The sequence below is a fragment of the Notechis scutatus genome, chromosome 3 (genome assembly GCF_049901735.1).
Source record: "Notechis scutatus isolate UNSWTSFEM ecotype Mainland chromosome 3, rNotScu1.2, whole genome shotgun sequence".
Lineage (NCBI taxonomy): Eukaryota > Metazoa > Chordata > Lepidosauria > Squamata > Elapidae > Notechis > Notechis scutatus.
Genome location: NC_142011.1, coordinates 54,784,176 through 54,811,845, shown reverse-complemented (window position 1 = coordinate 54,811,845; position 27,670 = coordinate 54,784,176). Strand labels below are relative to the sequence as shown.

The 27,670-nt window shown below is 37.9% G+C and overlaps 2 protein-coding genes and 1 long non-coding RNA gene across 3 annotated transcripts in view; 1 reads left to right on the top strand and 2 right to left on the bottom strand.

Moving 5' to 3' along the window:
- Positions 1-3,113, bottom strand: part of STRIP1 (striatin interacting protein 1) — a 32,030-nt gene extending 28,917 nt beyond the window's left edge. Inside the window, exons 1-2 of the mRNA XM_087959986.1 lie at positions 2,824-3,113; positions 1,793-1,862 (exon numbers count right to left, since the gene is read on the bottom strand). Of these exons, the coding sequence (XP_087816112.1) occupies positions 1,793-1,862; positions 2,824-2,973 (220 nt within the window). The 5' untranslated portion in view covers positions 2,974-3,113. The remainder of the gene's footprint in view (positions 1-1,792; positions 1,863-2,823) is intronic.
- A 9,326-nt stretch (positions 3,114-12,439) lies between these two features.
- Positions 12,440-14,481, top strand: LOC148131194 (uncharacterized). The gene is made up of 2 exons (XR_015748554.1): positions 12,440-12,802; positions 13,142-14,481. It is a non-coding gene; the product is annotated as an uncharacterized LOC148131194 (long non-coding RNA).
- The window catches only part of AHCYL1 (adenosylhomocysteinase like 1), a 45,576-nt gene continuing 31,554 nt past the window's right edge, over positions 13,649-27,670 (bottom strand). The window contains exons 7-17 of the mRNA XM_026678089.2: positions 26,989-27,095; positions 25,667-25,783; positions 25,421-25,484; positions 24,022-24,110; positions 19,675-19,745; positions 19,282-19,376; positions 19,097-19,195; positions 18,201-18,269; positions 17,157-17,235; positions 16,209-16,329; positions 13,649-15,869 (exon numbers count right to left, since the gene is read on the bottom strand). Of these exons, the coding sequence (XP_026533874.1) occupies positions 15,863-15,869; positions 16,209-16,329; positions 17,157-17,235; positions 18,201-18,269; positions 19,097-19,195; positions 19,282-19,376; positions 19,675-19,745; positions 24,022-24,110; positions 25,421-25,484; positions 25,667-25,783; positions 26,989-27,095 (918 nt within the window). The 3' untranslated portion in view covers positions 13,649-15,862. The remainder of the gene's footprint in view (positions 15,870-16,208; positions 16,330-17,156; positions 17,236-18,200; positions 18,270-19,096; positions 19,196-19,281; positions 19,377-19,674; positions 19,746-24,021; positions 24,111-25,420; positions 25,485-25,666; positions 25,784-26,988; positions 27,096-27,670) is intronic.

Genomic DNA, 27,670 nt, shown 5'->3' with positions numbered 1-27,670 from the left:
TGACTAACATTGAGAAACAGAAACATTTAACAGTGTTACCACTAAGAGACTTTGCTGAAGTCCCTAAAAATAAACCATCAAATAAGCATATCAAGGAAGTGGGATCAATCCATAAAGCAAACATTCTGGAAAGAAGAGATTTAAATTTTGCAAAGAGATTCCTGCCCAGATCCTAGTGGACTCTTTCATAAAGCTGGAGGGGACTGGAGGATTCCTATTTTTTTTCTCAAGTTCCTGTATTTTATAATTCCTTGTTCCTGGTATTAAATAACATTTATTTTTCACATTTTTGAATGACCCATCTCCCTCAGAAGGACTCCTGGTATGGGGGTGTGGTAATATAACCTATTGATCATTTTATCATTTTCTGTAAGGCCTTTGTATAACTAGCAGTAAGTCTAGGAGATGTGGGCATTCTTGGTGGGGTAGGAGTATCTTTGCTCAGAGTGCCTCATTCTGTTTTGATTCTGCCAGTTTAGAAGGAATAGGAAAATGGGTGAAAGTTCAAGGTACAAGGTACACAGTTGTGCTTTCTCATGGGACTTTCCAAACTTTCCCATGAGACTTTCCGTGGCTGTATGATCTCATCCTAGCAAGGTAACATCTGGGACTTTCCAAGATTGTGTGTTCTCATGCTGGTGAAGTAATCTCCTGTTGAGGTCATTGTTTTCTGAATATGCATACTGTATATTTTGCTTGTGTTTTTCTCAATAAATACTGCTACCTGAGTTCTCTCAGGGTTGGCATTTTTCTCAGAGACAGTTCCCTGTGTCTCATTTCAATGTCAAACCACCATAGGGGGTGAGGAGGAGAATATCCCATAGGGCGGGGACAGAGAAGGCTCTCTTCCTAGATCCCACTGTCAAAATTCATTAACCATTAACCTTCCCTCCTAAACTGGTAGGAGGGCTGATGTAGTGGGATGAGTCATTGGTATGAGTCTAGTTTCCTTGATTGTGCTTTGCAGTTAAGGGGACTTGACAGTTTATACAACTTAAATCAACCAGAATTACAGTTGTAGCTGACATAGATATAAGTCGAGGCACTAGACACAGTTTTACTTCTGGTTTTACAACAGCTGTAAAACTAGTCATCATGGTCATTTAGTGAATAACATAATCATTAACCGAACACTGTGGCCATTATGCAAATCCAACATATTCAGGTGTTTTTTTTGCCAGAACATGGCAAAAATGGGGCAGATCACAGCCATATGAATATGGGATGCTGCAATCTGTCATAAATGCAAGCAGGTTGTCAAGTGCCTGAAGTGTGATTATGTGACCATGGGGGTTGCAGCAATCCTAACTTTGAGGATGGGTTATAAATAGCTTTTTTAAAATAATCTGTCATAACTGAGTGGCTATTAAGCAACTTGTTGTAAATTGAGGACTACCTGTACAAAAGAAATGCCAAATGAAAACTTGTGAATGCTACTTCACCAAAACTTTATAAAGCAGTCCTCATAAAAATTATGCAAAATTAACTAGTAACATGAAACCAATGGTGGAAATTACTAGGCTACATTGCATTTCTGGTTCAAAGAACTGGACAGTCACATTCCTGTTGCACCTGTCAGTCACTTTGAGTTGTACCATGATTCAGGATGTAATGCTTGGTTTACCCAGTTGCTGACAGCTGCTTACAAGCATGCCTAACTTTGTCCATTTTGAATCTAAGCCTACTGAGCCCTACAGATTACAGGAACTGATTTAACTTTTATTTTAATTAGGTCACTGAAAGGAAACTGTGCCAGATAGAAGCAAAGGAACTCAAGCAATTCTTGCTTTACCTGAGAGTTCAGCGATCCACTTGTCGGCATCTGCATATTCAAACTCAAAGTCTGGTGATTCTGAATAGCCCTGGAAGAAGATGACAGCTTAACTAAACTGTTTTCCAAGGCTGTTTTTTTTTTTAAATTAAAGAAGCTAAACCTTCCCCATATAGCTTCACTGTTACCATGGTAATTCATATATACGAAACCGGTACTTTCACTAGGAGTGAAGCACAGCTCAAACCCCAAAAAACCTTTGGTCTTTATTTTTTACTCTCACCCAGGATGATTTCTTACTTTGGTCAGTCACTTATGCCCCATCTTGGCTTGCCAGAGAGCAAACACCCTCTGCAGCTCTAGGGTGCCACTCTACCCTCAGAACTAAATCCACTAATTTTATTAATGGACTATTTCCAGATGAACACCTTCATTCTTCGCCCGCCCTTCCCCCTTGTAAATTATTTGCACCTAGACTGAGGGGGGAGCTATTTTTTCCATTGTATTTCACCCCTTTTTCACTTTGTTGTTAGGCATCTCCAATACATTGTCATTTCAGTACAATGAAATGTATGATATAACTACAAATTCTTGACATTCTGTTATTTAGATAACTAGGAAAAAGCTTTTTTTTTTTTTTTTTTAAGGAAGAGCTCTGTACTGTATAGAAGCAAGTCAGACTGACAAACAAAACTCTGGTGCGGTGTTTCCCAAGCTTGGCATTCTGGGAGTTGATGTCCGCTGGTCTTAAAAAGTTGCCCGGCTTGGGGAATCGTGTTCTAGGGGCTACCTGGTCAAGCCTTTCGTCTGAGCGAAGAAAGGCAACACTTTTGCGAAGGCGGCTGAGGGGTTTTTGAAAGAGAGGCTGAGAACCGATAATAAAAAACCCAGGCCCGTAAACAGAACGAAGGACTCCCAAACCGATCCAGCTCGCCCCTTCGCGACTCAGAGGCCACCGCCAAATCAAGTCTCATTGGGGGTTGGGGGCACTCCCTCAAAGGCGCCTTGGCATCGCTCCCCAAGAGGCGGCCTCCTCCCCGGCCCCGCCTAACCTCCGAGTCTTTACGCTGGTTACGATTAGGCTCCCGGCCTTTCCCTCCCGGCGGCGGCGGGGGCGTCGTCGTGGTGAGTCCAAGTCCTCCGCTCCGTTGTTTGTTATTGACGATGAGCAAGCCCGGACCACCACCGCAGCCCGGCTCCATCACGACGGGCCGGCAGCTCTCGCGTAAATTGAGAGGCGCGGCACGGGAATCGCAGAGGAAACGTCACCATCTTGAGTGTGGCGGTTGAGGGGCGGCTTTGTCAAGGTGCCATCTTGAGCGTGGCTGCTGTCAACTAAGGTACTGTAAGGCAGAGGTCTCCAACCTTGGCAACTTTAAGACTTGTGGACTTCAACTCCCAGAATTCTCCAGCCAGCTATGCTGGCTGGAGAATTCTGGGAGTTGAAGTCCACAAGTCTTAAAGTTGCCAAGGTTGGAGATCTCTGCTGTAAGGCGTGCGGGACGAATGCGGAACGGAGTCGTCTTGGTTGCCTCACGCCACCCCCAAACCTCCCCTTCTGGGGTTTCCCAGAGCCTTTTAGGTGAAACTGTTGCTGGTGTCCTGCGTTGCCTTATGAGCTTAATCAACTAAATTTTAGTTCTGCGGATTCTGCCGAAATTAAGTCGAGAGTTACAAGATCTGGGTTGCAAAAATCCGAATGACCGTTGGAAGTTAACCCTTTGCAATCTTCGTGGTCGCGTGGATTTTTGCAATCCAAGCAGAATTATTCAGAATAATAGAGCTGGAAGGGACCTTGGAGGTCTTCTAGTCCAATCCCCTGCTCAAGCAGGAGACCTATACCATTTCAGACAAATTTGCAAGTTTACCTTTAAGGGTATTGGTGTGCAACAGAAATATAGTAACGTTGGTCCGTGTAGTCTTTTCTTTTTTTAACCGTTTATGGTGTTGCTTAAAAATACCTTGTTACAATGTCATTTGCCAGGAGAGCGAAGCCTATAGCGTATAAATTGGGACGGTTACTACCTGGAGTAAATAAAAACCAGGCTCTTTTTGCTGTTATCTAACGGGTTTGATACAGTAGCCCTATTAAAATATAACACGCCGAACGCAATTGTTTTTATAAGTGGGTATTTATTCAGTGTGAACATGGTATTTGAAATTGGGCTGATACACACCAAGAAAAATATCGTACATCTATATTAGTAGAAAAAGTACTTTATGATTCAATGTAAAAATGTAAGCGTTTAGTGGAGCTCAAAATTTTGTGCCTTTTATTTTGCAGCTATGAAGAGTTAATTCATCTGTTAACACCTAATTCACAATTAAATGAAATTTTATTAACACTAAGCTTTTATAATATTTCTAGGCAGAGGGAGACTTACTGGAAGCCAAACTTTAGGTATACCAGATGATTAAAGTTTCTTTATTCATGTGTGCTTTTTAAAGGCTATATTATCAAATTTCAAGTTCCAAAGAAAGTAACAGTACCATAAAATGTGGCTGTACAGCGACCTGGATTTGAAGGGTGAAATGTGATGTGCAGGCATTTTGGGGAGAAGATACATTGCTTTTCAGTGCTCCCTGACAGCTGCTGCATATGCCTGCCAAATTACATTTTGCTCTTCAAATCTGTATTCACTATACCATCCTGCTGAATTATCGTGTTTTAACAGAGCATGTTTGAAATATTATTTGGGATAATATGGCTGATTTATCTCTTAAAACTTGTCTTTTGCCTCCAGCTTAGTCAATAAACCGGCATGTGTTTTTATCTATCATGTGTTGGTCTCTGGTTCAGATGTACGCTGGAAAAAATCCTTTATAAAATGTATAAAGTGCTGTGTGTGTGTGTTGTCTAGTCTGCTCTTCTGTTTTACTGGCTGCTACAATATGACTACATCAGGGGTGTCAAACTCGCTGGCCACACTGACCCCCAGTTTAGCAAAGGAGAAAAAACTTGTGGTACGTTGTTGGGAGTTTGACACCCCTAGACCAGTGGTCGCCAACCGGTGGGCCGTGAGAAAATTTTGGTGGGCCGCAGAGAAATCTCACCCCCAGAGCACCCCCACAAAGCAGTTAATCCAGGCTGGGAGGGCAGAGCTGGTGTCGTGGAGGTCTAAGATCGCTGCCAATATCTTTGCTCCTGGACGGTCAATTTGGATCTAAACAGTCCCAAAGAGACGGTGAAAGTAAAGAGCGCATCCTGTCGATCCCAGGGATACCGCAAAGTCCCTGGTAGATCCCTGGTAGAGGAGAAGCTCTTTTTGCCAGCGGCAAAGAGGCAGCCATTAAAGCTGCTGAAGTTGGGACAGCTCCGAAATGAAAGAGAACAGAAAGAGAGAGTGTGCCGGTTTGGTGAGAACTTTTTCTTTATTCTAAGATTTAAAAGGACACCCCAAGGAAAAGAAAGAATCTGTAAAAGTTTTGACAGAAGTGATTAAGCAGTGATTTTAAACAGGAATGTCAAAGTAATATTTTTTTTCCTCATTGCTGGATTTTTTACACATGATCTTATATTTTGAAACTGGACTGGTTTTTTTCCTCCTTTTTGATTTTATAATATTTTAGGCTAGAGACTCCCTTTTAGTTATTTTTTTAAAATATCTTTTTCTTTTTTTAATTAATTCTTATTATATTTTGCTTGGAAAAGGAGGGGGAAAGTGAAAGCAAAAGAAACTTTGTAACACTGCCAACTAGAGGCTTGGAAATATTCTATTTCTCTTTTGACCAGACAAAGCTGAGAAAAAACTGAGACTTCTTTTCATGGACATTGCTATTTGGTAAGATAGAGGGAAGAGCATGGGAGAGTATTATTGCAGGTGCTCTTCTGGGTTTCTATCAACAGCTGGAGTTTGGTATTGAAGCTTATAGGAAAAGAAAAGGTGATAAGTCTCTGGAGAAGAGAGTTATAACAAGAGCCTTGGATAATTAAACAAAGTGCAGTGTGCTCTTTTTATTTTTTCTAAGCTGCGCTACCCCTCCTCATTAGTTTACTTTTTGTAATAGCTATTTGGATTTTTGGCTCTTTGGAACTTGTCTTTGTTTTTTTTTTCTTGTCTTTGGAAGTTAAACTTCTACGCTTGCTTTTTATTTTAAAGGAAAAGCTTTAGTATTCAAACTAGATTTGGCGAAATGGGAAAATTTACAACTGTCATTAATAGGGAGAATATCAACAATCAAGATGAGGGTTCCGGTTTGAAGTCTCTTCGGCGACAGACAGAAATCCGCGATCGTGCGCAGTTTCCGTCTGGCCTCGCCGCTGGAGCATCCCGAGCCGGCTGGTTTCGGGGCTAAGCCACCCCGTAGAGGTGGTGAAGAGTGGGGACACTGCCAGCAGGGTTGAGGAGAGCCGCATCTCTCCTCCTCAGCTGGCCATTACTCCCTTTCCCGAAGGCGGTCGCAGTGGTCAGAAATGGCCACCTCAAAGAAGAACTCGACCGGAAAAGAATGTGCAGGAGGAAGATAAGAAGTGAAAGTTTTGGCTGACCGGGTTAAATTGTAAAAGCAACAATTAAGGTACCCTTGAATTTAAACTTACAAAAAAATAACATTGCTCCCAAAGAAGAGTCAGAAGCAGCGAAAGAAAGTGAAAAGGGAAAGGTTTGGTCTTTTTTTCTTCTCTTCCCTTCCCTATACTGACAAATAAGAGACTTAAATAAGAAATTGGAAAAATCCGCTTTGACATCAACAGGCAATTAAGCTGAAAATAAAACAAAATGTCAAGGGGATAATAAAGATTTCTGGACATTAAATTTCTTTTTTCATAAGCAGGAAGGGAGAGAAAAAGAATAAGGGCAGGATCTGGAAGAGGGAGGAGACTGCCTGGAATTAAAAAGAATCTACAGTAAAACTTCAATAAGACTTCTTAAAGATACATTTTAACTGAAACTTTGTCACTAAACAGTAACCCCAGGAAGAGAAAGTGGGAAAAAAAGAGCAAAAAGAAACAGCTTGCGTGTATTTGGATTATTTGGTGATCTTTGGATTCTTGGTTATTACATTTGAATGACTAAAATTAATTGGGTGGTTGTTTAAAAATTTATACAATGGCACTACTTCTGGATGAATTGAAAATGGAACTTAAAAAGTACAAAGAAGATGCACAAGAAGGGAAGGGTTCTTTTGGCTTTGTTTTTCAATTCTTAGAAATGGAGATTTGGAACTATGAGAAACAACAAGAAACGTCTGCAAAACAAGAAGACTGGGACAAAGAAGAAGCCATCTTTAATGAACAAGTAATTTTATGTGGGGAAGAAAAAGGAAAGGGGGGAAAGAGAATGGAGAATTTAAGACTTAAAAAACAACCAAAGGAAAGAAAAATAATTCGAAAAATAAGTATAATACTGGAAAGCAACAGAAGAGGGGAATACAGAAGAGAGAAATAGAGGTAGAGAGACAAGCGGGTAAAAAGGGAAGAAAAAAGAGAGGGAAGAAGGAAAGGAAAAGAAGTTACAAAGGACCGGAACAAGATACAGGACCTATTTAGAGATAATGGGTGAAAATCTAACTGAAAAAGGGATTCTGTAAAGGTACATAAGATTGTATTGTTATATTAGTAATAGAAATAACTTTAGAAAATTGGAAACAATGTATGATTAAAATGAGGGATAGAATAGTTAGTGTAATTTAGTGAAATGTTTGTTAATAAAATAAGTGAAATAAATGAGAAAATTGAATTAAGAAGGAACGGGAACATTTTAATTAGTTAATGTTTTATAAAATATACCGTGATTATCGGCGTATAACACGCACTTTTTCCCCCTGAAAATAGGGGCAAATGATGTATGCGTGTTATACGCCGATATAATGTTAAGAAGCCTTCGGTGAATGCTGCTGGGATCGGGGATCAAGGACACAAATGAAAGAAGGGGAGGAGGAAGCAACCGAAGCCTGTCCTTCTCTCTCAGTCGCCTCTCGCTCCTCCACCAGCACAGGAAGAAACTGCTTCAAAGAAGCCGGGGGTGGGCTTTTCCTGTCGCCTCTCCCCACCCCCACCCGTCCGCCCGCCCGCCCGCCCGCAGTGCTCCATTCTGCCTGCCTGCCTGCCTTCGTTAATGGTTGAATCGGAACAGCTTCGGCTGAGTAAAAGAGGCGAATAGTTATTATTCTCAGCCGAGCTGCTCCCAAACAACCAGAAACTAAGGCAGGCAGGCAGAGTTTCCCCTTAAAATGAAGATGCGTGTTATACGCCTGTGCGTGTTATACGCCGATAATACGTAAGTGAAGAAGGGGGGAATTAATTATGGAAAGCTTATAATTGTTCCCATAGAAGTATGATATTTAATTGAAAAGTAATGTTAAAGAAGTTAAGATTTTAATGAATATTAATATTAATGATAGAATTGAATTGGAATGGCATGTGTTGTTTTAATTACATACATTTATAATTTTTTTCTTTTTTTAAGAATATAGTGTGTATTTTAAGAATGTACCAAGCAGAATCCGAATGGAAGTTATGTATTATATTGAATGTTATAATTTTAGGGTATATATTGAAGCCCAAATAAGAGTTAAATGGATAAACTTAAAAGATATAAAGGCGTCATACTCCAATCAGTAACTTCAGGAGAAATTTTGTTTAATGAGAAAAGATAATAGATAATTGAAACAGGACATACAAAAAATATAAATATAATGATTTGAATTGAGATGAGATAATTAAAATAAAATTGAGAAAATTAAAAGAGGGGAGAAGCTATGCAGAAAATGGAAAACAGTAATAAGATATGGAATAGAACATAAAAATGAGCATGAAGTTGAATTTGTGTCTGTATGAAGAAATGTAACCCGGGATTACGCTACTTTCAAAAAAGATGTTTTATTTGTATTTTTTTTCTTTGTGAAAACTCAAATAAAATTTACAAAAAAACAACAACAATCAAGATGAATATATTACCCAGAATTTTATATTTGTTTCAAACAATTCCAATTAGGCTTGGAAAAGACTACTTTGAAGATTTAAATAAAATTGTGTTGAAATATATATGGCAAGGTAAGAAAGCGAGAATAAAGTTAAAACTTTTGCAAGATGCTAGAATAAGAGGAGGATTTGGTTTGCCTAATTGGGAGTTGTATTACCAAGCTACAAATTTGATGTGGGTTAAGGAATGGATAACATTAAGAAATACTAGATTGTTGACATTAGAAGCACATGATCTGTTGTTGGAGTGGCATGCTTTTTTATGGTATAAAGGAACTAAAACACGGGTATTTTAGAACAGGGATCCCCAACCTTTTTGACACCGTGGCCCGTACCGGCATCAACTGGGTGCCGCCATCTTTTGCCGTTTTTGACGAAAAAGATGGCGGCGCCAGCTTCCGGTGAGCTTTTTCGGTAGAAATGGCTTTCTACCCGAAAAGCTCACCGAGCGCATCGCCATCTTTTTGATGAAAAAGTGCTTCCGGTGAGCTTTCTACCCGGAAAAGCTCACCGGAAGCACTTTTTACCAAAAAGATGGCGGCGCCAGCAACCAGCGGCCCGGTAAGACTTGTTCCGCGGACCGGTATCGGTCCGCGGACCGGCGGTTGGGGACCCCTGTTTTAGAAGACATTATATACGGGAGTCTTTGTGGTTAAACTGGGAGAAGATTAAAAGACAATGTTAATTGAAAATTCCAGTCTGGCTATCGACTATTGAAGCGTTTTCTTACCCTATAATATACAAAAAGGAACAAACAGATATGGTGAAATATTGAATGAAAAGGGTGAACTTAAATCTATACAAAAACTAGAGGAACAAGGTATAAAGATGAATTGGTTTTCATATGTGCAAATACATTCAAGGTATGATAAAGATTCTAAAACAGAAGGTTTCTATGATAAACTGACTGACTTAGATAAGATTTTGACAGGTACTGATGAAAAGGTGATTAAAAAAATTGTATGGATTTATTAGAAATTAAACTAGAAGAAGAACAAGTTAAAGAAACTGATTGCTTGGGGGAAGAATTTTGGATATGGGATTGATCTAGAGAAATGGCAAAAATTGTGGTCTCAAAATTATAAAATGACAATGTCAACAGCATATAAAGAAAATTTGTATAAGATGTTTTACAGGTGGCATTTTCCCCTAACAAGAATAGCAAGAATGTTCAAGAATAAATCCGAAAAATGTTGGAAATGTCATCAGACACCTGGCTCATATTACCATATGTGGTAGACTTGTGCGGATGCTAAAAAATACTGGACTAAAATCCACACGTGGTTGGAAAAAATGATAAAAAAACATATAGATTTGAAACCAGAGATTTTTTTTATTGGGAATTTTACCTGAAATATATAGTAAAGACTTGAAATACCTGATTGTAAATGTATTAACAGCGGCTAGGATTGTTTTTGCTAAAAACTGGAAAAATGAGAAAACACCATCACAGGAGGAAATCATTAAGAAAATATTGGAATGTGCTGAAATGAGTAGACTGACATTTGAAATTAGAGAACAAGATGATAAACAATTTTATAAAATTTGGGATCTATTCTATCAATGGTTAGACAATAAAATATAGTAATGAAATATGTAGACTTTTAGAAAATAATAAATATATAAAGATGTATTCTTTTCTTATATCTACAAAATGATTCTAGGATAGATCTGGGATGATAATATGAACTGTAATAAAACAAATCAAGTAAAATATGATTATTTCGCAAAACATGAATGAATAAAAGTATAGTCAAATGACTGATTAATAATGATATTAATGAGATTATATACAATGTAATTGTAATTGAAGACTACGAAATGGAAGCACAAAACAATTTGTAAACCAACCAGCACACTGTATGTATATATATGGAAGATGGCTTGATGTTTTTATGTTTTGTTTGTTTATGTTTGTTTTAAAAACCAATAATTTTTTTTTTTTTTTTAAAAAGCAGTTAATCCAGGCTGTGCAGAAACACAAGGCTGCACTGGCCACATGGCCCACGGGAACCCTCCCCACCCACTCACCCCTTATCCGGTAAACTTGCCTGCTAAAATTGGTATTTTTCCTTTTTCCGACCATCATCTGTTCTCTGTGCCGGGAGATTTAGATTAGCTAGGAAGCAGGAAATGGTTGGATTTCTTGCTTTCTAGCTAAGCACAGCCTAACCTCCCTTAGGAGTGAAGGTTTGCTTGCAAGCAAATTCAGTGCAGACTCATGGCAAGCAAATTTGAGAGACTGAGCTAGCCGATGGCAGATAGATAGATCACTGAATGATTGTTAGCAACTCAATCTGCCTGCTTTGCCTGATTTTGGGTAAAAGTTGCTCTTTTATATAAAAATTCAATATTTATATAAATATTTACATACATGGTGTTGTGAGTTAATTTTGTGAGTTTGCTTGCAAGAAAATTTTATGTGACAGACTGAGCTAGCTGATGGCAGATAGTTAGATCTCTGAATGAATCTGTGATTCTGTGAGCAACTCAATCTGCCTGCCTGCTTTGCCTGATTTTGGGTAAAAGTTGTTTTTTTTATAAAAAACTCAATATTTATATAACTATTTATAATATTTGCATATAAGCCATGCCCAACATGACCACCAAGCTACACCCACAAATTAGGCCATGCCCACAGAACCGGTTAGTGGGCCCTGGGATTTAAAATTATGAGTTTGGTGGTCCCTGAGGTCCAAAAGGTTGGCGACCCCTGCCCTAGATTACATTCTGGCTATTCATTTAGTTTACTTTAGCTTACTTTACTGGCATTGCACCTCATACAACGAAATCAAACACCATCTTCAGTGCACATCATGACCATGACCATAAACACAAACACACATCCTTCACCCTTCACACATTGAACTAGAAACCCCCGACACCACACCAACACTGCACTATACAGCAGAATTCAAAAGAGCTACTGCCCTGGGATAGAAGCTGTTTTTCAGCCCATTTGTCCTTGTTTTTATTATTCTGTACCATCTGACAGATGGTAATAGTTCAAAAAAAAGGTTCCCAGGATGAGATGGATCTTTGAGAATGTTTTGAACTTTCTTAAGGCAGCGGGAGCTATAAAGCTCTTCCAAGGAGGGGAGAGGGCAACCAGTGGGCAATGGCATTAACCCTCTGGAGTGGTTTCCTATCTGCCACTGTGCAATTGGCAAACCATACAGAGGTGCAGTAAGTTAAGATACTCTCTATGGTGCAGCGGTAGAAGGTCACCAGCAGTTTTTCATTCAGTTGTTTTCTGAGAAGTCTCAGGTAGTATAATCTCTACGTACACTATGTTAATAAACTTTAAAATAGATTTCTTACTCCAGAGATGAAAAGCTAGAGTGGGAAGTTGAAAAAAAAAATCCCACACAATTTTAGAAGTTAGCAGTAGGAACCACCTCTATACTGGTGCCAAGAAAACTGCATGACTTTTTCCATGACATCAACAGTAGTGAAGTTCAATTTAAGGACATTTCATTTTTATTTCTGCTCAGCCAGGTGGCAGCATCTAGCTAACCCAACTGATCTAGATCTAAACAGGTTAATATTTGGATGGGAAGCCAGGATGAAATCTAGGGCTGGTAGACTAAACAGAGAAGATAAAATCTTAAGCCATGGCAAGCCACTTCACAGATATGGCTGTTAGATCACCAACCAATTGAAAGGCCACTTTAAAAAAAGCCGTTATGGCAAACCTACCCTTTTATATGAAAAACCATGACCAGAGGATGATTCAAAGCAGTTTTAGGTTAAGCATGAATTTATATTATTTGTTTTGAACAACATACTTTTATAGAAGTGAATATTCAAGTAGTATCCAATCTATAAATCTATCTTTGCTGAACTTTAATAATTTTCATTAAGTTATTTATTGGATCAAGTTATATACTTTATAATAAGTACTGGCAATAACAGAAAAGAACCATGTGGATTAATGAGAATTGGCTTAGATCTACTGCAGATATTTTCTAGACAGATTTTAGCACTGATATTTTCCCTTGATGTTTTGTAGTTTTGGAGGATAGCACAACACAAGTTATTTCTTCCCCACAAAACTTGTTAGGGGAGGAAAGGATAGGTATGCTTCAAGGAAGGGAAATATAGTATAGGTCAGTGGCCCCCAACCTTTTTTGAACCAGGGACCGGTTTCACGATTATTTATTCTTCCACGGACCAGTACCTGAGTAACACGAGACTCCACCACCATCGTGGGACGGATCTTCATTCAAAGCCGCCCCCCCCTTCGACGAAACTAAGGCGCGAGCACCCAAACGCCGCCTTCCAACTGAAAACCTGGAAGCACTTTCCAACCAAAAACCCAGAAGCAACCGAAAACCCAGAAACGCTGTCGAAACAAGGTGGCGGTGCCCAAGCTTTGTGGCCCGATAAAAAATGATCCACGGACCGGTACCGGTCCGGGGACCGGTGGTTGGGGACCCCTGGTATAGGTAGTCCTTGACTTACAACCACAATTGAGCCCAAAATTTATGTTGCTAAGTTAAACATTTGTTAAGTGAGTTTTGCCCCATTTTATGACCATTCTTGCTGCAATTGTTAAGTGAATCATAGCAGTTGTTAAGTTAGTAACATGGTTGTTAAGTGAATCTGGCTTCCCCATTGACTTTGCTTGTTAGGTAGTAAAAGGTGATCACATGACCCCGGGATACTGCAACTGTAATAAATGAGTCAGTTGCCAAAATTCTGAATTTTGATCACATGACCAAGGGAATGCTGCATAAGTGTGAAAACGGTGATAAGTCACTTTTTTCAGTGCCATTGTAACTTTGAACAGTCACTAACTGAACTGTTGTAAGTCAAGGACTACCTGTATATCTTCCTCAATACATACTTCTTTTACTCTGTTCAAAAGAGGATGAATAGGTTTCCAGTTGCAAAGAGGTAAAACAGTAATATAGCATTACTTAAGCAGAAGAAAAGAATAGTGAAGTCAGAGATAGCTTTCTAATCATTTATTCAGACTTTGCGTAATGATTATTGCTCATTTGCAAGGATTATTAATATTGCATTCATTAAAAATCATTCATATACAAAATAAACCTATCCCCATCTGGACTAATGCTATTATAACATGCTCCCTCTGATTGAACTGAGGTGTTGCTAGGTATGAGAATTTATTTCATGGCTTATACAGAGATGGAGCCCTTAGCTAAGATATTTATCGACATTGCAACATAGAGGCAGAGAAATGGAATGAAAAAGCCCTCCTAAACTTCTGGAAGCCTTTCTGGAATACACTCTGCTGGATTTAGCTAATTCTGTTACAAGAAATTTTAAGAGTGCTGTGAAAAGTAAACAATAAATTCAAGATGTCATCCCAATGAAATATTTGAAAAAAAAAGTATGTTCAAGCTGGGATTATTGTGCGATCAAGAAAACAATAATTTGGCCTGGCCATACTTAAAGTCAGATTCTGAAACAGAGGGAATATGAACATCTTGAAGCAGAGCTTATCTACTAAAAGTCAATGTCCTGCATCATTCTGCAAGATTAGTAGATGTCACTATGCTACTGCCAAAAAGGAATACCTATTTGGATACTTATTGAGGGAGTCATTTAGAAACAGAGAGCAAGCATGATGGATGTGCAAATGTTTGGTGTTTCAGAGTCCTCATTAAATTGTAAGTGCTTTACTCTCTTCAGTGAAGGACTAACTACCAAAGGCCTTTATCATACAACAGTGGGGCAAAACTTATGAAGGAGCTAATAATGACATGTTCAATATTTACATCTAATTTTCCACAAGGATTACATTAAAAAGCGGGGAGGGGGGGGGAAATCAAAGTTGGTCATTATGTTTACAAAATCTCTGGTTCACTGACGCTATCCCTTGATACTTTAGCAGATCAGATCGCAGCAATTGGCTTGATTCACCATCTTTCACTTAACATTTGCTTTTTCTAATCCTGACGCTCCCCCCCCCCTCCATTTCATGGCACTATAATATGAAACCCGGGCTGTACTATAATCTCTCAGGAGAGATACCAGTGCATCATATTAACTGGACAGAATATACTAATTACTAGCATAAAAAAATTAAAGCAGCAGAGCACTTGAAATAGTAGTGCCAATGGAAAGGGATCCACCTTCACTATTCATTTGGTACAAATGGAGCCTGAAGATGGAGGGAAGCACCTTACGCAATGAGTAACTCTCTCTAGGATCTTAAAACCTACCATAAATGATCATTCAAATGTTTCCTGTGCTATGTGAATGAAGGAATGGAGAACATGAGATGCTATCTCAGTTTAAGAGGGCTAATCTGGTTGTTGGTGGTCCCACAATTCTGCTCAGTATTAACTAAAATAGTCTCTCTAGTTTATCAAACCAGAAGCAAATTAATTTTTTAAACTACAGCCTTTAAGAATATGATATGGGTACACCTTGGTTTAAAGCAGCAAAAATAAAATAAAATAATCAAAAATTGAAATGTTTTAAAAATGGATAGCCATATCCATTTCAATTCAGTTTAGCACCCTAGCAACTTAAAAAGAGAAGTTAAAACTGCCTACATTTAGTATAACTAGCCATGCAGTTATACACTTGAAGTATGAAAAAATATCTTAATTGATCATAAATAATAGGTGATATTGTCCTACTGAAATCAAGAGGACATTTTTCCACATAAAGAATGAAGATTAGGCATTTGTGGAATATACACCTATAACCCAAACTGGCCACAAGGTGTCAAGTCTGTTCCCATGGAGGAGAAGGAACACTGATGTAGCAGCTAATAAATAGGGGCTCATTAAGGCAATTTAGAATTTGCAATTAATTTTCACACAGAAAAAATAGTACTCTTAATATTCTGCAATTCTACCAGCTACAACTAAGGTGCTCTGAAATTTTTAAATTAAAAAACAAAATTACATGAAGAGAATGCCCCACATCACCAATGGAAATCCTCTCCCCAGTACCAGAGGAAAAGAATTAAAACCACATTACTTCTCTGGTGGTGTAGCAAGGAATCTCAAATTGTTTGCAGGGTCAATACTGAGACAGGGAAATATTAAAAAGAACTGGATAGGATAATATAATCACATGAATAAAACAAAAGTCTTCCAAAGTGACACACAAAAAGTTATTTAAAAATATTTCTGCTAAAGCTCTTGTGTATATTATGTGGTCTGGTTCTTCAGCATTATGGTCCATCAGTACCTACAGCAAAGGACAGAAAAAAAGACAAAGTTTAAGCAGGGTGCAAGACCAAGTACTGTTTGGGCATCAAATTTGTTGCCCCTACCAAATATAATCTTTCTTTGTTCAAAGTGTGTGTGTGTGTGTGTGTGTGTGTGTGTGTGTGTGTGTGTGTGTGTGTAGATGTGAATTTAGATGTTTATTTATTTATTTTATAACCACATTATCAGGGTTAGGCTGGGAATGATAGAAAAGCCAACAACAATGAAACTGAGAAATGATGACATTATTCTATTCATTCTGTTGTAACAAAGTACAGCCATTAAAGCTCTTTCTCATTTTAACTCATGGATATCTTACCTATAATAGTTTGGTTTGAAGGGCCCATTCTTATTGAGTCCCAAATATTTTGCTTGGTCATCTGTTAGTTCTGTCAGATGAGCATCAAATGATGGCAGATGCAAGCTGGCAACATATTCATCTAGGAAGGTCAAAGAAAGATAGCTATTAGTTTAAGCTTTTTAAAGAATTGTTTATACTGCCTCAAAGATTTAAGAAGCTGATCTGAAAAATACATTAGTCTCTAGGTGAGAGCCATTATTACAGATTGCACGAATACTGAGGCAGAAAGATAATATACTGAGTATTTTCTTGACTTTTGCTCCCTCATCATTCTAATATGGATCTTTTTCTTCTTTTACATTTTGATTTTGAAATGGACATGATTTAAGAGGTAAAAAGATCTTGACACTCCCCATTCTAAACTCAATATTGAATATTTCTTTTCTAATTACCTAAAAGCATAGTAATTGCTTCTACTTTGTATTTTTCAAACTGAATATGTTTCATTGATGTACTAATCAGCAACTTTATTAGTGCCCCATGAAAACAATTATTTATGCAATTTCCTCAGATTTTATGCAATTTCCTTTTTCAAATTTCTTATTTTGGTGCTGGCAACTCTTTTAATTGCATATCCTATTATCTGAGAGTTTTAATTGCATGCCAAGTTTATATTAAGTTCAGAATCTGGGTAATAAAATACAAATGCACTAAATAAAAAATAATTAAATAGTTTTGATTAAAAGATCTATTTATAAAAAACATTAGAATTAAAATGGATTAAAGCTCATTGGTCTAATATGAAATGGGTAGGTAATACAAACCACAAGTATACTAAACTATAGGTAGGCAGACATACATACATACAGACAGACATGGCTTAAATTTCAAAGTCTCCTTCAATACAGAAGCTATTGTTCAATAATCAATGAATTACAGTTAAGAAGTCACTGATTATTTGCTTACCCATCTTCTTAGGCAACAGATATACATCTTGTTTGTATCTTCCCTCAGGAGCATTGTAAAGCTCAATCAAAGCCAGAGCCTATTAAAATCAGAGATGCTGAAATTAACAACTGCAGAGATTATACTGAGGTTCTAATATGGCCAGTGATAAAGACATTTATTTAGAAATAGTAAATATACTTTAAATTCTGGATTGTGGGACTCCTAGCATTAATGGATAACTGAAGAAAGTACTAAAGTATTATATATGTAGATTATCAGACAGATAGAATGTTTTTATTTTATTTTAGACACAATACATTCTAAATGAAAAGGAAGTGACCAATATATCTATATTTTGCCCATAATGCACAAGCAGTGATTTGGGAAAAATGAGAACATGTTATTAAGTTAACTGTAATATTTAAACTGAGACGTGTAACTGAAGCCATTTAACAGAAAAAAGCCTCTCCCCCTTAACATGTATAGCTTTTATATAAATCAAGTATGTTTTCAAAGGCATAAGTACCAAAATAACGCACAATTAACTGCCTTTAAAGAAGACCATTTGGACAATACAATGAGGTAGTAACTTTAATATATTGTCTAAGGATTCATTATGCAAGGATGAGGTTTCACATTTCAAGGAATTTAAACTTTTTTTTAATAATAAAACACCTGATACACATGGGCAGGGACAGGGGAAAATTCAGAAATAAATAAATGACATTTAATAAATAAAAAGAAAGCTGCACACTCTTCAAATAAGTAATGGGTGGGGTTTTCTACAACAAGCAAATTCTGCTTCCTGTAATTACTCACATTATTCAGATGCAAGTCATTTTTCATGCTTTCATTTTAGTTAAACATTTGTACCCAAAGCCTGTATTGTAGGAAATGTATTCTTTGGTGACTGCTGCAGAAGCTATATGTTTCATATGTATGCTAATACTACAGATCATCTATATTATGTATAGATTTCTTCTATTTTCTTTCTTCACATTCAATACATTGCAAATGCAGACTAAGGCAAAGTGCCTAAGTTAAGTATTGGCAACTGAATACCTGAGTGGTAGCTGTGATGGACAGGACAAAAGTAGGAACAGTTGAACAGCTTAGATTGAGAAGTCGCCCCTATGTTAAAAACAAAACAAAACACCTCTGAGATAACTGCAAATGGTAAACATGGATTAGAGCAGGGGTGTCAAACTTGATTTCATTGAGGGCCACATCAGGGTTGTGTTTGACTTCAGGGGGCCAGGGTGGGCGTGGCCAGCTCAACGTCACTCGTGTCAGAGGTACCTGTGGAGTCTCGAGCACTCTGCCAGTGAAAACAGGCTCCTGAGCTCCAATTTCAGTTGCAACAGTCTCCTGCAACCCTCTGCCAGTGAAAATGGAGCTCGGGAGGGCTCCATTTTTTGCTGGCAGAGGCACTGTGGGCCAGTCCATCACTCTTTCCAGGATCTGGGCCCCAGGCCTTGAGTATGACACCCTGGGATTAGAGCCATTAAAACTGAGGACAGTTCTTTAGTTTCAATTCACTTTACCAAATAGGAGAAATGTGGAGTTGATCTGAAATTATTAAATAATATTTTAAATCTTTCAAATCCTGAAAAACTGAGATAGTCTGTATAGTTTAGATGTGAGGAAATTAACATCATCGTTGGAAAAATAATCAATTTCAGATGTTAAGAGTAGCTGAACCCAAAAGGAACTGCCCGATCTAGAAATAAGGGGACATCCACATCCACATTGATCTTATTGGCTTTGCATTTCTGCACAACTGAAATACTCTGAATTGTACAGAAAAAAATGCTTTTTGTTTCAGTTCCATAATTGCTTGCCAGGATAATTTATTCTTATTTGTAATGATTTATAACTAGGTACCACACCATGCTATTTTTCACAATCGTGGATCTTGAGAAACAGTTTAAAACATACCTGAATCTTTCTACACATACCTCAGCTAGTAGAACAACTCGTTTGCCATCAGGCCAGATTACATGATCCACCTGAGAACGTACCCGCTCCCATGTAAGTTCTGGGGTACGAAGACTAGCCTAAGACAGGAAACATTCAGAAAGGTTCAACTACAAGATTTCATTGGGAGAAGAGAAAAGAGAAACCAAGGATAATAAATACTCACCACATCAATTTCAGTGTTGGAATGTCCCATGTTACATACAATGCAACTATTCTTCATTCGATCCAAATGTTCTCTAGTCACCACATTCTTATTCCCTACATTGAAAAAAGGCATCTAAAGCAAGCTGATGATTTACTTTAACTGTCCTATTTTTCCTTGCCTGTCCTTAAATTATTAATTCCAAATTTTACATATAGAACAAAACAGCAAGTTATATAACTAATATTTCCCAACACTTTGAAGATTCATACATTATTTTAACATTGAGCTTTGAGCAGGGAAGTCTAATCTTTAACCATCTAAAAATAGAAAAACAGAATTTTAAAATTTCACTGCTGGGAAATAACAGGAACTTAAAACAGGCACATTATTTATCCTTCTCAGAATGTTTACCTGTGCAGGTTATGACTACATCCATCTGACGAATTACTTCATTGAGTTTCATTACCCGAAATCCATCCATGCTACCACACAGAAATGAAAGAATAAAGGAACACTGATCACAACGCTGCAAAACAATAGGATGAACAATATGTCCATCTTACCAACTTCTCAAAATCAAACAAATTAAAAATTCATTCTCAATATTGCAGCACAACTGAATATATCTATTTGTAAATTGTTATTTAAATGATGGTATTGTTCAATAACTTATTTCATAAATAAGTTGATACAAAGGTATTTTCACAGGATTCAATAAAAATAATTTCACTATTACAGAAATGTAAAGGAATTCTTGACATACATTGTAAGTTACAGTACCTGAATTAATAAAACTATGTCTGTTCTTATTAATACTGTTAATACTGTTAAAGAATCCAAACCAATTTGTTTTGCTATGTTTTAAAGCAGTGGTCGCCAACTGGTGGGCACCCACTGGTGGTCCGTGAGAAAATTTTGGTGGGCCACAGAAAAATGTCCCCCCAAAGCACTCCCCAAAGCAATTAATCCAGGCTGCACCCTGGATTATGGCCCACCCAGCCGCTGGATCCCACCCTTCAGCCGAGCGCAAACCTGCAAAAAGCAGTGCAGCCCTCGACGGGCAGGACGAGGTAATGGTGCTGTTGCAGCAAGAGGGGGCTGGCGGCACAGGTGGACTGAAGCGGCAATGGAGATGGCCGGAAGGTGCAGGAGCGCTGCACTACTTGCATTTGTGCGGCACTTCCGCACCTTCCAGTTTGCTTCTCCTGGCCTGGACTCTTCCTCTATGGCCACAGGCTGTAGGGACGGCCCAGGGCAAGAAAGGTACTGGCTGGTGGTGGTGGGAGTGAGTGGGCAAGTCTGCGCTCACCATCCAGTTCAGAGGTCCGGAATGGGACGTCGGCATCAGTTTTCTCATCCCTGTCGGTGCTCTGCTCTGCTGCCCCCCACCCATGGCCCCAGCCATTGCTGCCCGGGGAAAGCACCGGAAAAATGAGCAGAAATATAGCTCTCGCTGGGGCAAAAGAGCTCAGATCAAGGAAGGCACAGGCAAGAGAAGACGGAAGCTGCCGCCTTTGAAAAGTGCCGCTTTCTGTTGCCTGTTCCTTCCAATCTCTGCTCTTTCCCCCCAGCAAGAGCTGTTTCTGCTCACTTTCTTTTCCTGGGTGGGGGGGAGGGAGCAGAGACTTCAGGGCTGCTCTTCCCCCCCTCAGCAAGCCAGGCCTGAAGGAATGAGAAGAACTGAGGGTGAGCGCCGGAGGAAGATGTGTTGGAAATGCCAACATGTTTCCAGCACATTCTTCTCTGTCCCGAAGTAGGACTGAGTGGTGGGAAGGGAGCAGGGGGAAGGGTAGGAGGGAAGGAGAAGCCCAGCTGGCTTTCCTTTGGCATAGGGTGGCGGGGGGGGGGAAGAGACCAAATGCACAGACCAAAAGACCGCTGAAGAAGATGGGCTCCTAATAACCAGCCTGTTTGTGCAGGCGACAGCTTCAGCTTTTCTGGGCTAAAACCTTCGGCCTCCACACAGGGAGGGATCCTTCTCTGCTTGGAACGGGGGGGAGAGAAACCTGGAGGAAACCTTGGGGAATCCTCCTCTTATGCGGAGGCTGAAGGGGGGGGGTGTTGCTTGGTTATTAGGAGTCCATCTTCGTTGGCACTTTCAGCCCGGCCCTCCTTCCCACACCCCCAACTCCAGGCAGCCACACCTGGCAAAGGAGGGAGAGGTTTCCTCTGCTTTTCTTCCGTTTGAGGGGGATCCGGTTCCTCCCCATCCAGATCTTCTCAGTTTCCAGGCACCATGTGTCTTCTTAAATCCTCCCTCTTCCCCCACAAAGGATGAGAGAGGTCCCTCTTTTCCCTTTGCTCTGCCCCACAGTTATGATTAAGCATTTACAATTTTGTTATAATTAAATTAGCATTTTATATATATAATAAAAATTAAATTTTTAATATTAAATTTATCTTTAATATAAAAAATAAAGATTTTATATTAAATATATTATCTTTTTTAAAAAAAAAATCGTATTAGTGGTCCTCGGGATTTAAAAGTATGAGTTTGGTGGTCCCTGAGGTCGAAAAGGTTGGTGACCCCTGTTTTAAAGAGCAAAAGATGAGAAATATTCCATGACGTACACAGACTCCCACATGCCCAACGGTAAATTACTTCCAATTCTCAATGACCAAGTACCATTTTCCTTTTCACAATTTGGTTATTCATTTCATAGATTTCATTGACTGAAACAGCAGCAATAGAATAAATAAACCAAAGTAGCCGAGAACAGCTAATATCAGGTTAAGACTGATATTACTTCATTGCTTTTGTGTACACTTGATATACAATACTCAAACATTGTTCACATAAAACAGTATTTTGCCAGCTATGAAAAAGCAAATAAAGTGCATGACACTGTTAAAAAAGTAGTATGCAAGTCAGAGGTCCAATACTCAGCATGATCTTAATCTTTCTAGAATTCAAGTTATATCCTACTCCATTCTATTAAAAAAATAACTGCAGAAAAGTTAAATAGCCACACCTGAAGTACCTTTCTGGTAACTGGAAGATGGAGCCAACAGAAAGGATAACCCACCTCCAATAGCTGGAAAATAGGGCCTAACATTGGATGAAACCCCTTCCCTTCAGTTATACGCACTGACTATAAATGAGTATTTTTCCCCTTCTATTTCATGAACTATTTCATAGTAACAAGACTTGTCACTGGCAGATAATATGTGGGAAACAAGAAAAATGTAAAACTGGTAACAAAAGCACAGCAGTATGATGTCTATTTTGAACCTAGATGTTTTGATTTTATCTAATTTTATTCACCTCTAGTACAGTAGGACTGTTGAGTCCATCTTTTTTTTTTGGTAGCTAGAAAAGTATTTCATGATAAAACCTAACTAGTTTTTCTTAGTTACCAAAGATGAAGTTGACAGGAAAGAACAAGTTACCATGCAGTACCTCCAGCATAAGTCATTATAATTGTCCTAACCCTTTTTGTAACACCTGGTACCCCAAAGCTGTATCTGTACAGATGGACTTAGTTATTTTATAATGTATAAGAAAGGTGGTTAATTGTTCCTCGACTGCCTCCCTATAAAATGTCTAGTACTGTTGTTAAAGCTGCTGATATAACTGCCTCCTTATTAAGTCAACTGTGATGCTGGAAGGGTGCTTCTACTTCTGTCTGGCTGGTTATGCTAAAACAGTACATCATCTAACCGAACTGCAAATAGCGGATCATGTACTGTAATTCATCTTGTTTGATCTTCTCTTTTGAAGGAGACAAATTACCAGCCTTTCACAGACTTGAGTTATTTATAAAAATAATAAAGGCAGGATAAAAAAACTAACATAAAAAAACCTCTAAAATATACCTAATGTGGATTCTTAAACATCTTGCATATGCCACATCTATTATTTGGGGGGGTGGGGGGTGGGATCTAGGTTAAGAAAAAGCAGAAATCTGGTTGTACCACAAATTTCTTCGGGTAGATTGGTTGCTTGTGCTATAATTTGCCTTTGCTTTGTTTCGCATCAGGAAGCTCTCCCTTTTTAGCTTGGCCCAGCTTTTCTGAGCTGGCTTTGAAGCACTACTTTTCCCCCATGTTTTAAATTTCAGCTGCCAAAAGCATCTTGTCTGTGGCCTATTATTGCCCCACTGATCAGCTTGAAGATGGTTGGTCAGAATGGTTTTGTTATCCTGTGGGGCAGGATATGAGCTCCCTTCTATTTAAAAGATATGGATTTAATCCTTTCCTTAGGATCCATCTTCAGCGATGAAGAATTTTATTACATTTATAAAGTTAATGGGCTGCATGTAATTTTACTCCTTTGTTTACGGCAAGGGTCTTCAAACTTGGCAAGTTTAAGACTTGTGGACTTCAACTCCCAGAATTCCTGAGCTAACATGACTGGAGGAGGAATTCTGGAAGTTGAAGTCCACAAGTCTTAAAGCTGTCAAGTTTGAAGACCCCTGGTTTACGGGATGGAAAATGTTGTACCATTACACATTACACCATCTGGAAAAAGTTCCAGATGATGGCCCAGGCCCTCCATCAAGCTGTGCACCAGATCTTCAGGAACAATCTTAATCATGAAGTCATTAAAAAACAAATACAGGAGCGCATAATTTACGGAAGTATCTACTGATACTTCCTTACAAGGATAGCTTTGATTTTAAGTTTTAGATAGAAGAACTTTTAATAATTGGTTTCATTTTAACCTTCCGAAGTGGTCACCAGAAAACCAACCAAAAGTGATAAAGACGGCTACTGAGTGCTGTCAGAGAATAATGCTTGTAACAACTCATCTCTTACCAGGCTTGAAGGGCACAGATGGGATCAATCTCTGTGATACAAACAATTGCTCCCAGAGCCTTCAGAGCGGCACAGCATCCCTTTCCAACCTGCGGTACCCAAAAATAAACACAAAATCAGAAGCTGGAAAACAACGTCTTGTCTACCTTAAAAGCAGCAGCAGGTAATTATAAAACTGGTTTGAAATTTCTACGCTAAAATTCAAATGTATATAATTGGTGTATTAATTAATGAACATTGATGGACTGGCAGCAAAAATACCCAGAGGTCATCTGTAGCCTCCCCCTTAATAGTCTTCCTGTTAATGTGGCATGAAGATGTTACCTCTATTCATTCCTTTACTCATGGCTGCACAACTATTTACAGTATTGGCTCATTGCATGAAATTATATGATTGATGCAATAAAAAATAGAATTTATAATGTTTGCGCTTGATTCCAAATATATGATTTTTTTAAAAAAAGTATTTGCTTATTTTAATTGGATTAGGCACTATATACATACCTGGGAAAGAAAAACAAAATGAATAACCTGAAAGCTCAGCCCTTTATATTCTTATCTTACAAATCTTAAATATCTTGGATATCACCATACCTTTTTAGTTAAAAAAAAATTCTCACCAACAACTTTGAAAAAAAATAATTAAAATATTTGTTAGATTTATTTTCTGAGTTGGGCAATATAATACCACAATAGAGAGAGGAAACAGGAGAGAAAAGGAGTTTTTAAAATAAAATGTGGCCAAGAAATTATCACTTCCTCTGCTCAGTTTATTACTAAATTTATTACTAAGGTCTAGATCGTGACAATTATCTGTTTAATCATGTAATGAAGACTCACAACTTTGAGGAAAAATACATGCCAATTTTTGCTGTATAAGAAAAAAATAAGGAAGGGAAGGGAAAGGAAAGGAAAAGAAAGATTTTAATAGTGATTTTGAACAGCTAGAAAGAATTCCAGATTCTTCTTGCTGTTAAGTCTCTTGCATAAACAATCACTTGCATTACTTCCATTAATTATTATATAGGCTGCTGTTGTAAAATTTTAAAAATGTGCAGAATTCCACATTAACCATTCATATAGTACCATGCTGAAATAATACATTCCATAAGATTATCTTGAATAAAATTGATGTATTTTACATACATTATTGATTGTAGTGATGTAAAAAAATACTGATAGCAGCTTGCAATTATTCTGTGTGGCTTACAATTAGATACACCATTTTCTGTTACAACACAATTGCTAATTGTACATTAAACAAGCAAGAAAATATTACTAGTAAAAGGCAGATAATGAATATAACAAATAATGAAGGCTGCATAAAGCTAGCTATTTGCTTGTACTCATGAGAGCTCTTAAAAGGACATTAGGATTGTGGATCACTTCTAATACTCACCTCACCATAACCACACACTACTACTTGCTTTCCTCCAAACATAACATCCGTTGTTCTCTTTAGACTACAGAAAAGAAAGCAACCCATTGTGAAAACACTATTCTCTTAGATTCTTTAGTAAAGTAAAATTTGCAGTCACTGTGTATCACAGCAGCGTATTGATTTAAACTTCTGGCATAAAACAGAACATAAAGTTATGACACAAAACCTGAATGTTCATTTTTTTCCCCTCCAGTCCAAACTCACCCATCCAAGATAGACTCTCTGCAACAGTACAAGTTATCAAATTTCTGTTTGGTGACAGAATCATTTACATTCATGGCAGGAACACAGAGTTTTCCAGCTTTTGATAATTGGTACAATCTGAAAAAAGAAGAGGAGAATGGAATATTTCCAAATTAAAGTATGATGACCATATCTTGGCTGCAAATATTTGGATAACCCCTAGTCAGTAGCAGTTACATTTTTCTACATTGTTCTGCTGCCATCTATGGGTCATTTGAATTTCTGCAGCCCAGATATGGGCTCCCTAATTAAAAATCAGATGAGAAACCCAAGGATCAGAAAGAGACATTATTACAGTTTTTGGTTAGAAGCAAAGCTCAAGAATTTTATGTAGCAGCAATAGATATGGGACTCTTTAACAAATTATCTTTTGAATATGCAGAGAGTTCTAATTATTAAAAGATCAGAATAGGGAAGAATTATGAAACCTTCAAGATTTATTTAGTCCAATATAACTAAAGCTTTAATGAACATAGTGATATGTGTAATAGTGATAGTAATAGCAAATATCTAAGGAAAATCTTTGTTAATGCCAATTATATTGAGTTTATGAAAGAATAGCTGTATTACCTTAAGGGAAGCAAAAACAGCCATCACCCAAGGAAACATACTCTTTATCCATTAATTCAATTTTGAGTGACAGCTCAGTGATAACACAATTATTTAGTCTTTAGTATTTGTAGATACTGCTGTAGATATTCTTCCTTGGCTAAAGTCCAGTGTAGATGTTACTGAACTAACTGACACTATTGTCAGATGTGGTATAAAACAATGTCTTATGCTTGTCAATTCATCCCTGAGTTACTACTGGAAACTTAGTACAGGTTGCATTTCCCACAGACATTTAATACTAAAACTGTAAGAGAAAGAGAACAGGAGTAAAAAAGAATTAAATGTGAACATAGTAGAGTACCTCCAACCATTTCTTAAGTTAAGAGAATATTACATTGAACACGTAAATTACTTCTTCATAAACCCCACATGTGGTATAAAGCAATTAAAAGGAAGAGCTTCTTCATTTTTATTTTAAAATAATATAAAGTTCCGTGTATTAATAGGGAAATAAATAAGAAGCAAATATGCATATTGACTTAATATCATTGAACCGTTTTTCTCTATAGCTTTATTTCACTGTTTCTCCCTTCTGTCATGACCTATTATACAATAGGGTTTTGTGATAATGATCTTTTGTGAATTTTGTGCTTACAAAACAGAAATAAATAGGCCCCAACAAAGCCAAAACTTCATATTTAAAGAACAGAGACAAAGAATTTTTTTGTTACCTGTGCACACCCGTCACACTCTCTTCTACAATGCCTCTGATTTTCTTAAATACATTGGGATATTTTTTATAAACCCAATGAGTCAGATCTCCACCATCATCCAAGATCTACAAACATGGGAAATATAATTGGTTCAGATATTCTATTATTGATTCATCTAATTTTATCTTAGGATACACAGTAGGGTTTCATCTTATTTTTTAAAAATAAATTAAGTCAAATACTGATCAGGAAATCAGGCTTGGTATCCTAGCTACTAATTGGGGTGGGGTTTCTAATACAAAAAAATGAAAAACTTTCACTGTTATGAAATCTGATATAAGGTGCAAATCAGCAGTACTAATTACTGTGCAAATGCAGGTAGAACAGTGTGTGTGTGTGTATGTGTGTGTGTGTCTGTCTGTCTCTCTCATCTGTCTCTCTTTTTCTCTTTCTCTCTCTCTCTCTCTCTCATCTCTCTCCCTCTCTGTGTCTCTCTTTCTCCCTCTGTGTGTGTCTGTCTCTCTCTCTGTCTCTGTCTGTCTGTCTGTCTGTCTGTCTGTCTGTCTGTCTCTCTCTCGTGTGTGTGTGTGTGTGTGTGTGTGTGTCTTTTCCCTCTTGAACTATTTCCAAAAACAGGAGAGGTTTGGTTTTTTTTGTTTTGCTGATGTTGTTCTTTCTTCTTCTTTGGGTGCTTTTTACC